At 42.9% G+C, this 12206-nt stretch overlaps 2 protein-coding genes across 2 annotated transcripts in view; one reads left to right on the top strand and one right to left on the bottom strand.

Moving 5' to 3' along the window:
* The window catches only part of SARC_10878 (hypothetical protein), a gene marked incomplete at both ends in the record, with an annotated part of 6374 nt that extends 579 nt beyond the window's left edge, over window positions 1–5795 (top strand). The window contains 6 exons of the mRNA XM_014295058.1: window positions 405–535; window positions 1741–1849; window positions 2800–2982; window positions 3473–3546; window positions 4264–4412; window positions 5579–5795. Coding sequence (XP_014150533.1) covers window positions 405–535; window positions 1741–1849; window positions 2800–2982; window positions 3473–3546; window positions 4264–4412; window positions 5579–5795 — 863 coding nt within the window. The remainder of the gene's footprint in view (window positions 1–404; window positions 536–1740; window positions 1850–2799; window positions 2983–3472; window positions 3547–4263; window positions 4413–5578) is intronic.
* Window positions 5796–7594: 1799 nt separating this feature from the next.
* SARC_10877 (hypothetical protein) lies at window positions 7595–11764 on the bottom strand (the record flags this gene model as incomplete). The annotated part of the gene is made up of 6 exons (XM_014295057.1): window positions 7595–7831; window positions 9019–9246; window positions 9783–9884; window positions 10083–10240; window positions 10854–10919; window positions 11713–11764. Coding segments are annotated over 6 exons (729 nt in total), but the record flags the coding sequence as incomplete, so codon positions are not given.
* Window positions 11765–12206: the final 442 nt, after the last annotated feature.

Here is a 12206-nt window from a genome sequence, read left to right as displayed (position 1 = left end):
TATATATATATATATATATATATATATATATATATATATATATATATATATATATATATATATATATATATATATATATATATATATATATATATATATATATATATATATATATATATATGTACAAGTATATGTATATATATTGAATACATATTTAGTTACGAAAATACTTATGAATGTGAACAAACACACTTATGAATGTGAACACACACCTCGTCTGCCTTCCACACACCTGCCATCATCTCCACCCATGCTTGGCCACATTTCCCTACCTGCACCCGCTCGGTCTGTCACAGCCATGCACTGAGGATGGATCTGCGTCGACTGCACTTTCATCCGATATGCACACCACCCTATCATTTTACCACTCCTGCCTGACTGGCGTCGCGTATTAATACGCCCAGGTTGCCATGACAACCGACTGTTGATACTCAATGCACGGACTGGCGGTATCCTGCACACGCACACATTCGCCAACGCAATCAAGACAGGAGTCGTCGTCATCCGGACCAGCCCCCAAAGCTACCACGAATTTGTATGCGTACGGATGATCCTTTCTGAGGGGGGTGTGTGTGGGGTGCCCGGGGGGTGGGGAGGGGGGAGTATGGGAGTTTTTACACACCTTTTTAACTCTATTTGGGTTTGTAAAACTATCTATATATTTCAGTATTCGGGTTACTGCTGCTAGTAGCTGGCCTGTGTGCAGCTAAGTAGTTGTCGTATTTTTATAACAGTGACCCGGTATTGGAAAGTTCTATACTTTCATCTGCCGTGTCAACTCGGTTGCGCAATCTCACGCAATGAATGGCGTACAATCTTTGCCTCACTTCAACCACTCTTCACTATTAATAAACCGACACCAACGCCTGTCGTCCTAAACGTCTTCTACCTAGATTTTTTTTGGTCTCAGTCTGGGACATTGTTGTGTGGGATAGAGTTTGTATATTCCTGTTTTTGAATGCATAGTTTCAGACCAGCTACTGACCAGTTGGTAGTTGGTAGTTAGTTTGATTTATTTCTTCTGCTAAGCTCAGAAATATTGACTGCAGCACCGACGAACCCCAATTCACCAACGCATACACTCACCGAGCCTTGATTGTCCATCAGAATTACACCCACGCGCAGTAGCACACACATTCAAAATCATTCCTTTATGCACAGGTGCTTACTTCCACATACCGGCACACACACGTCCCATCCCACACGAACGCATATCCGTCTGCACTAATGTACGGTTCATCTTGAATCATTCACAGCGGTGTGTGGGCTGTGCTATGCATGTCGACACTATCGGCATGCGTCGACTAGGGCACACGCATAACCATTGGCGTATACACTCAGCGTTTCAGATGTATATACAGATGCCAGAACACACACAAACATGCGCACCAGCTTCTCCCGTGCAATATATGAACACTATATAACACCAGCTATGAGGCTATGCACGTAGCCACCAAAGTACACACGCCGAGGATGAATCAATCGATGCACACACACACATGTTCATCAGAGTATACACTCGACTATCCTCAGATAGACGGTACACTATAGGGCACGCACGCGTACACCATTTCACTATAGTACAAACCACAGAGTTGTGTGGGTGGCCATATCAGAACACTCACCCACACCCATAACGTGCACATGCTCACCAATTCACCATACAGATACACACACTACCAACCAAACGACGGATATGCCTACCTCTCTAAACACACACCTCGCGTCTACCCTTCATAGGGCTGTGTTGGTAGCCATGACGGTACACTCTACTCGGTGGACGTGCTCACTGGGTGCATTGCGGGGTCAGTCTCGTGTGGAGGCCCCATCCGTGCAACACCAACTGTAGGTAGGCATATAAAAATGGGTATGCGTATCTCTGGGGCAAATAGATAGGTGTAGGTAGCCCTGGGCATAAGGTTGGGTGTAGATAGCTCTAGCTGGGTTCAGCGGCAGGCGTAACTGTGACTCTGTGAGTGACCTATTGGTCGTCGCCTTGTTTGTTACCAAGCATGCGTTGCCACTGATACTTGCAGTGCCAGCAAACCAAGACCCGTACTACAATACTTTCTATTCTGCTTTCTATCTGTCTATAATACCTTCTATAGTACTCTCTATAATGCTATCAACAATACTTTCTATAATGCTTTTTAAATCTCTATAACAATTTCTATAAGACTATATCACTTTCTATATTATATTCTATAATACTACCTAAAGTACTTTCTATACTACTTCCTGAACACTTTCTATAATAATTTATACATTGCTTTCTATAGTACTCTACAATATTTTCTATAGTACTTTCTGAACACTTTCTATAATACTCGATATAGAACTTGCTATATTACTCTATAATATTTTCTGTATTACTGTCTGAACACTTTCTATAATACTCGATATAATACTTGCTATATTATTCTCTATAATACTTTCTATAATACTTTCTGAACACTTTCTATAGTACTCCATATAATACTTGCTATAATTATCTCTATTATACTTGCTATAATACTCTCTAATATACTTTCTAAAATACTTTCTATAACACTCTCTATATTACTTTCCATAATACTTTCTATATTTCTTTCTATAATACTTTCTATAGTACTCTTTATAATATTTTCAATATTACTTTCTATTATACTCGCTATAATACTCGCTATAATTTTTGCTACAATACTCTCTATGTTACTTTCTATAATACTTTCTGTAATACTTGCTATAATACTCTCTATAACACTTTCTATTTGAATAAATAATTATCGTTTGTCGTTCATGTTCCCACACTCCCAACAGATCCGCAACGGGCGCGCGTGTATGTGACGACGCTGACTGGCGATCTACTGTGTCTCGGCTTCAGGTCATCTGCCACGTCATCTCACTCAGACCCAACATTGTCCTGTGCACCTGTTTTTAAAGTTATTTGGACAGTACTATGGACCTTTAAGGCAGACGACAGGCCCATTTTCACCTCTCCGGGTAAGTGAGTACACAAGTATTGGCTGGTGGTAGTGTGTTTGTATTGGTGTATGGTGATTGGCTGTGGTTGCTACGTGTATGTGTATCATGGCTCCTCGTGGTACAGACATGAATCGATCGAGTTCGCTCTATTCTCTTGAAAGGGCGGCAGAGGTCGGTGTCGCAGATCAAAAGAACGATGACTTTCCGAATTGCTATGCTCAAGTGGCTGTAATTCAGCACTCACTCGTGGCATCGATTTCGATCGAAAGCGTTGGAGTGCACTTTCGGTGGCTACAAAGCTTACAACAATCTTGCGCATCATAGAGGAATTTTCCTGTTCAACAATACCAATACAATTTTCAGGACTTTACGTCCCGGGTTTTTTTTGGGTAGGACAGAGAGTACATCCGGACAAGAGTCAGTGCTACATTCATTCCTTACCTACCACTCCATTGCTTTCATCAGCTTCTCATACGCATTCAATTCATCTCTCAAACACTTTCAATAGCATTGTGTTCAAATGGCCTACTGGTCATAACCGTTAGCGGCACCGCACACATGGTTGACTACAGCGGCGTAGAGGTAGGCTGTTGGCTTGACCTGTGGGGCAACCTCAGTGGATGCGAACAAGTGACTGAACTGGCGCTCAACTTGTTCGATCAAAACGTGCAACGACTTTTGTTTATATGTGATGCATGGTTTCGTAGTTTGGAAACCAACAACGTTGAGGTGTACTAGTGCGTACGTACAAGTGTTGCTTTGTACATGTGTGTGCGTCTGTACTGATTGGACCTCAAGTGTTGGCATGTTTGTCTGTCTATATATGCACCACTGGTTTAGTAAAGTGGGGTGTATGTGAATCCGCGCGCGTGTGTATGTGGTTGTGAGTTATTTGATCATTCATATTGAACCCCAACATTCGAACGGCATTTAATATTATAACTACCAAGTACGTGCACGCCTCCATCATCCATACAATCACTATACCAATGCTTGTACCTTACACTCAGCGTGTCATGCAGACCATACCAATGCTTGTACCTTACACTCAGCGTGTCATGCAGACCATACCAATGCTTGTACCTTACACTCAGCGTGTCATGCAGACCATACCAATGCTTGTACCTTACACTCAGCGTGTATTGTCAGTAAATATGTACTGCGCAGCTCATCCGCAGACACCTGATTGTTATCACTCAACCCCAGACTCCTAATAGTTATCAAGTACACACACGCCCCCATCATTCATACACGCTCACACAGACCATAAACATTCTCGTACCTTACACTGACACTCAGGTGTGGCGTAGGGTCCTTGACGTGCCTGTGTACAGTTCTCCCGTGGTACTGCACACAGCCACCGCTCACGAGTGCGCCGTCTTTGGTGCGCATGATGGCCACCTGCGCTGCTTGGCCATGCCGCATGGCTACCTTCTGAGTAGTGTGACGTATGTCTGTATGTAGATACGTTGTAACTGTGTAGGTGATTCTCCTATTTTCATAGAACCGTGACGTACAAACAGATGTGGGTAGACAATGCGAATAGGATGTGTGGGCGATAAGTCAGCGAAAGCAAACTGCAGAATAGAGATGCGTCTGTAGGTACGGAGTAGGTAGCATCGGTAAAGGGTACGTTTATACTCTATAGGTATAACAATGAATGTGGGTGCGCTGTCAGACCTGTGTTGCGATAGCTGTCGTTTTGTACTTGGGTACTGTATTCACTGCATGTTGTGCTATAGTGTTTAAATGGCTCTATTCAAACATGCATACTTAATACTTAGATGATTCTCTCATACTGCATGTTGTGCTATAGTGTATAAATGGCTCTATTTATACATGCATACTTAATACTTAATATTTAGATGATTCTCTCATACTGCATGTTGTGCTATAGTGTATAAATGGTTCTATTTATACATGCATACTTAATACTTAATATTTAGATGATTCTCTCATACTGCATGATGTGCTATAATGTCTAAATGGCTCTATTCATACATGCATACTTAATACTTAGATGATTCTCTCATACTGTATGTTTGTGCTATAGTATCTAAATGGCTCTATTCATGCATGCATACTTAATACTTAGATGATTCTCTCATACTGCATGATGTGCTATAGTGTCTAAATGGCTCTATTCATACATGCATACTTAATACATATATAGTTCTCTGATACGGCATGTATGTGTGCAACATCATAGCGGTATACGGTTCTTGTTTTAAATCTGCCGTGGGTATACTATTTAGCTCTATTATTTGGTAGGTATTTGCTTTGTATACTCGGTATGCTGAATTGATGGCGTTGCTGTGTTTGGTTTGTTGTACAACTCGGTCTCAGACTTACAGAAATACTGTATATATAATATCCAACAAATGAATGTAAACACTCCTCGGTCTCAGACTAGCAGTAATAGACATTATATCCAACACATGAATGTGCGGCGGACCTTGGTCTCCGGCTTACCGACATATATATAATATGCAACAGATGAATGTGTAGTTATTCTGCCGGTTTGAAGTCAAAGCTCTTTGCAACGATTCACCTACGCAAGTGCTTCTAGCTTCAAAGAGACCTCATGCATATTCGTTGTCTTTCGACTGCCCAGAACGCGAGATGGAGTGTACGCTCAAGTCGCCTCAATCGAGAGCCAATCAGAGCGCAGAGAACTATTCGTAATTGCCATGGATGGCACAATTCTCGGCTATTCCATTGGTCCAGATGGTATCTGCCACCCCACTGGTTCGCTAATGACACTACCAGCACAAGTATTCTCATCACCTGCCTTAGTGAGCGATGCTAACGGAGGTAATAATTCGAGTTGACCCCAGTTGAGTGTTGTATGTTATATCTGTGGTCCATACGCTGCCGGTCACCCTTGGACTTGCGTAATACGTCTCCATGCCATAATGACACTATGGTGATTGTTTTATTTGATCATATATATATATATATATATATATATATATATATACCTACATACATACATACATACATCTATATATATATATTTATACACATGTCTTTGACTATAGTGGTCGCACCCCATAGTCGTACTTGTATATTTTATATATATATATATATATATGTATTGCATGTGTGGTGTATATTCAACCTAATTAATATATTTATTGTTAAGTATTGGTGCCAGTCTCACTGGTGATATGAACCAACGTCTGTCAGGGTGGCCTGATAAAATACGTAAAATAGTTTGCAGAAGCGGGAGCTGTATATGGCATGATATAAACGTCACAAATTCATTTGCCACTTGATTGGCCCTGAATGGATGGTGTGATGTTGTACCGAACATCTCAATAGGTTAGTCAAGTAGCACTAGTGGCAGGCGAGTGTGCCTTCGCATCATAGCCTACTGTATGTACATGCGTCGTATTCACATATCTGTGTTGTGTATACTTGTATTCATGCACGAATGTACCTTTGCCGTGCTACGTCCGACCAATCAACCGTACGTACCCATCGATGTGCATCCTCGCGGATCGCTACGTCGTCAAGCCTGCGTAGAGCTCCGCACACGTGTCCACACGCAAATGCATGAGCGTCGTGCATCCCTTCACCTACATCACATAACACGCCCAATATTTACATGCACACACTGCACGTTGTGTCGTTCAGGGGCTATGCGGCTACTAGTGGGCTGTCGGGACAACTATCTCTACTGTCTCTCAGCCACAGAAAGAACATCCCCTCCCCCTACCCGGTGCCAAGGCTAGATATCAGGGCCTATAAACCCTAAACCCTAAAACATACAGGGCCCCACTACCGATACGTTTATCGGAACAAATAGTAATAAAGCTGCTTTGTCGCAGTGATGGGTAGTGTGGCTGTCAGCGGATTTCTGGGGATCGCGTACATACACACCGCGAGAATACAGGATTCCTCCCTGTGGCTGAGATAGGTCTCCATGTGCACCTGACATCTGTGCGGCCAATTATTATTTGGAGATGTCCAAACAAGTTCGTTTTCCGATTCAAATCAGTGATTGAAACGTAGGATAGGGTTTTAAGGGATCAAGGTTTAGCTAAACCCTCGGAATACGGGACACATACCGGTTCAATTCTCGACAGCAACCCAGTCATAGTCTCGGATAAGATCACGACCGTGCTTCAGCTCGACCAACCAAGTGTACCACAGATATATTAAACGTTGGCATGCACCGTGCCATGGTATACGACGCGACAGTTGGGCAAAAACTCATTTTGGGCCTTTTAACTAATCTGTAAAGGGTCTTAAATAGGGGAAACGGGCATTTTCTGGCGACGGACAAGAAGTCGGTGATAATGTCAATAGGGACTTCAGACTACATAGGAGTCAGGGGCATATTTTTTCTGAAATTGGGCAAATTAATTGGAGAACGCCAACGGGGACTCCAAGGGGGTCTACAAATAGGCAAAATGCGTTACGGATAGGAAATGTCTGGGTGTGATTGATAGCGCTGTATGCCTGCCGAATCCATGCTTGCTTGAATTTATAACAACAATAAAATACTTTATTAGAATAATACACACATTGCACCATCTATTCACTGCTTTAAATTTAAAACAACAATAAAATACTTAGAATAACACATTTATTTGCACCATCTATTCACTGCTTTGTGTGACTTGACGTGCGATAGTTATATTTATTGATTGCGACACATGTTATGACACAGTGTGGCTGCTATTGAGCCCAGCTGTACTTTAACGGCCCATTCACATTCACACGTCGCTGTGACACGCTAGCGTTGCTGGCTGTGTGCTGGTGCGTCTTGTTGATGACCCAGAACGGCTAAGATCATAGTGTCCACCAACACATAGGCCAAGTGCTTGTTCATTTGCTTGTTTTGAAGCGTGTTGAACACCTGCGTTGATGTTGTTGCATTCACAGTTAGCGTGTAGTCGTAAGGAGATGGTTGAGTGCTGAGTGATGGGGTCCTTTTGTTCGCACTGCGCCTGCGGAGAGGTTGTATGTCTTGGCAAACTAATCACAGACTAATCACAAGCTGAATATACACTAATCACATATTCATCACAGACTGATTACAAAGTAATCATAAACTAATCACAGACTAATCACAGGCTAATTACAAAGTAATCACAAATTAAACACAGACTAATCACAAACTAATCATAAAATAATCACAGACTGATTACAAACCAATTATAAACTAATCGCAAATTAATCACAGACTAATCACAAACTAGTCATTAACTAATCACAGACTAATCACAAGCTAATTATAAACTAATCACAAATTAATCACAGACTAATCATAAACTAATCATAAACTGATCACAAACTAATTACAAACTAATCAGGAGCCATACTTGTGGAGTGGGATGGTGATGTACGTGCACATGGAAAACACATCAATGGAGGGATTTGTACATGGTAGCAGATCAATCGACTTGGTCTTACAAGCCTACATAGGTACGGGTTCGCACGTCTGTAAGGCGAACTAAGAGATACATGCGCAACGCGACATACGAGACATACGTGCGTTTGTGATAAACATGGTATCGTGAGATGCATTTGCACAGACTAGAGGGCAGCCAAAGTGCACACGTATGAGATATACATACATATAAGCCCATGGACACACAAACACAAATGGACCCGTATCTACCTACACAAAGCATCCAACATCCACGCAAATACGTATGTAGTAGTAGGTATGCAAATACATTCATCTGTACAAGTGCTTGTTCTCAATCTCACGCCAACAACATACAGACACGCCAAGACAGATAACCACAACATCTGCGAGGTGTATAATGGATGCAGTGATACAGTGTCCTCTATAACACTGACATGTCTCTCATATTCTCACATAGTGTATTGCGCGCAAGTAATATCGCAAATACGCGTTAAGATGAGTGCACACACTCGCCCCTACACCTTCCACACTCCACACAAAGTACGCCCGCACACAAACACACGCACATATACACATACACATACACACAGACACACATGCACACACCGACACCGACACCGACACCGACACAAATACAGACACAGGCATAGACACAATACACACCCACCCACCTTAGTGAAGCCCATAGTGCAGTTGTATCTGCCCACCATGCCCTCTACAACGTCAGGGATGGTGGCCATCATAGCCTCCTGTGCTGCGTTGCGCGTGTCGTCTATCTCTTGCGGCGTGCGCACGTGTGTGGGTGCGAGGATACCATTGGGCCAGAAGGACTCGCGCAGCACGGTGATGCAGTACTTCAGTTGTTGCAAGGAAAACAGCTGGTTGACGTTCTCTTGAATCTGTGAGGGGGGGGGATGTGAATAAATCCGTATGAGTATGCGCATGTGTGTGCATACGGTGTATGCATTTGCAAGTGTAAGTGCAAGTGTAAGTATATATATATATATATATATATATATTTATATATTATATATTTATATATATATGTGTGTGTGTGTATGTGTATGTGTATGCACGTACATGTGTACTTATACGTACATATGTACGTGTTCGTATTTGTGTACGTGTATGCGTATGCGTATGTATATGCATTGAAAAGTGAATCGGCAACAAGAAGGCAATTGACCTCCTCGCCACTAGGCAATTGACCTCCTCGCCACTAGGCTCGTCCCATGCACGGACAGCATATACCTCTGCATTATCCCAGTTCACCCTTATTCTACTTACCTAAGCCTTTCCACTCCAAATGTATCCACATATATCCCATTATATTTTTCAGCGAATACTCAGGACCATTCAATTCATTCAATCTACCGAGTCTATCTTACACTTCTCAAGTATCATGCATAGCCCCCAGTCATCGCCGCACACACACCGTTTTGTTGATGGACGCCCCATGCACACTGTGCAGCACGCCTGTCATAACCGACACAGCTTTGCGTCTGAGCCATTTGTTGCGGGAATTGAGCTCGAAGATCTGTGGTATGATGTGTAGCGACAAACACGCACGTTGATATGCATCCGACGGATGGGGTGTAGGAGCGAAATGCTTGTGATGAGTGTACGAGTGGACTACTGCAATGAGGTGTGTACAAAGAATTAACTCAACCGAGCTCAAAGATATGTAGTATGTAGCGACAAACAACTCTCACACACTCTCTCCCACATGCATTACCTCATCAATCAGTGCAAACATGATATCCGTCCACATAGACCCGTCTTCCTTCTGCGGTGGCTGCAGTGGTGTTTGCTGAGAGCTCTTGCGATACGCCCCATTGGGCGGACTACCGTGTGGATCCAGGTGCGATGTGCGAGGCGTGGAGGTGGCAGACCCTGGCATGGATATAGGGTTTAGGGTTTAGAGTTTAGGGTATTGGGTTTTATATGCGGATATGCGCAATGCATAGATACTGTCAGCCGTTCATGCATAAACTTCATGCGAAATCATCAAGAATACGGAGAACCATCTTCAAGTACGTATCAAGTGACTTAATATATAATCCCGCCCACGTGTGCGTATAGCCACCATACTAATATGTATACCTACATGTCCACATATATATTGACACACATACATATACCCAACATGTGCAACAGTCATAGGAGGAGAAGGCTTGCCACAAATTCTTTCTAAGCATCAGACGACCGGCTGCTCAGATTGATCACGACCACTGTTAACTGTTGACTCTTAACTGTTAGCTGCTAACTATTAAATGTTAGCTGTTAACTGTTAACTATTAACTGCCGTTGACTGTTAACTATGAGCCATGCTTTCCCGCTGTTGAATGCAATCGCGTTCCTGGGCCCGGTAATGCGGTATCAGATCAAATGAAAAGAAGACGTACACACATTCGCACGCACAGTATACAGCACAACACTGCGACCACAGCTCCCGAGTGGCCCTGGTGCGCCTGTGAGTCTGCCCTGAGTGTCTGATAAGTGGTACCTGGCTGGGACTGTGCACTGGGTTTCGAGTTGCTGTCCGTGCTGAGTTTGGACTGAGGTGGATGGTCTGTGTGGTGTATATGTGCGAAGGGAGTGGCCATAAGGCGAAGTGAAGTGAGTCTTGGGTGGAGGAGAGAAGACGTTAACGCATTGAATGACTGAGCACTGTGACGGGACGTGCGGTGTAGTACGGGAGAGGGAGGCACACGCATACGCTACAGTACATATGTAAGTAGAGCACACGCAGCCGCTACAGTACATATGTAAGTAGAGCACACGCAGACGCTACAGTACATATGTAAGTACTTGGCATTGATGTAGATAGAGATGTAGAATCGAATAGAGGTTGCGCATGAGTTTATGATAAACATACCTATCAATATGCATGTTCCACCAAACGTATAAGCAAACGACGAGATTATGCGGAGATGCAAGTCAAACTTATATACGCATACACATATTACACTTCCTTGCGTCTGGGAAAACTCAACAAGCCCAGACTCCGCGTATATGGTGTCTTCACTTAACACTACAACACATCGTCGCTGAGCCAGGGGAGGTACAACCATTCTGTGACGGCTATCGGTAATCATAACAGACACAAACACAGAAGTCAATACATTACATAGTGAGATACAACAATTCTGTGATGGACATAGACGAGCCTATCCGCAATCGTACTAAAAACAGTCTATACATTACATAGTAAGGTACAACCATTTTGTGATGGAAATAGACGAGCCTATCCGCAATCACAACAGACACAAACACAGAAGTCTTTGCATTACATAGTCAAGACCACCCACTGCGCAGCGATGCGTGCAGTCGCAGTGCAGCAGTTGCATGTGTAGTATACACACCTGTCGCAGGAGAGGTCTTTGGTGGTTTATTCGATTCGGACTTAAAGAACCTGTGCAGCACAGACAGTGCATGAGTAGTCCGCGATTGCTTCCAGTTTTAGGGTTTAGGGGTTTAGAAATATAAAACCCTATTGCCGAATAAACGTATTGATTCGCTTCACATGGCTACCAACTTCGAACATGAGACCGTACGTTGTTCGTTGTGTATGCGGGTCTGTGCTTGTATGTGTGTGTATGTTTAATTATGAATGTATACATGCGCACGTATATTTATGCATGTATGAGTGTGCATGCATGTGAACATACGGTATAAACTTTAACTGAAGACACACACACGGGGAAATTACAAATGAAAATGATGAGAAATCTCAATTGGTTGTGCAAAGCCCATATTCGCATGTACCACATATCTCAAGAGTGTGTTAATGTATTCACACATGAATGAATTGCGAGTATCTAACAAAACACATTCATCATATCGAGTTATCACTATA

This window comes from Sphaeroforma arctica, assembly GCF_001186125.1.
Source record: "Sphaeroforma arctica JP610 unplaced genomic scaffold supercont1.1424, whole genome shotgun sequence".
NCBI classification, from domain to species: domain Eukaryota; class Ichthyosporea; order Ichthyophonida; genus Sphaeroforma; species Sphaeroforma arctica.
The sequence above is the reverse complement of the archived record's forward strand: the minus strand, read 5'-3'. Positions and strand labels throughout refer to the sequence as shown.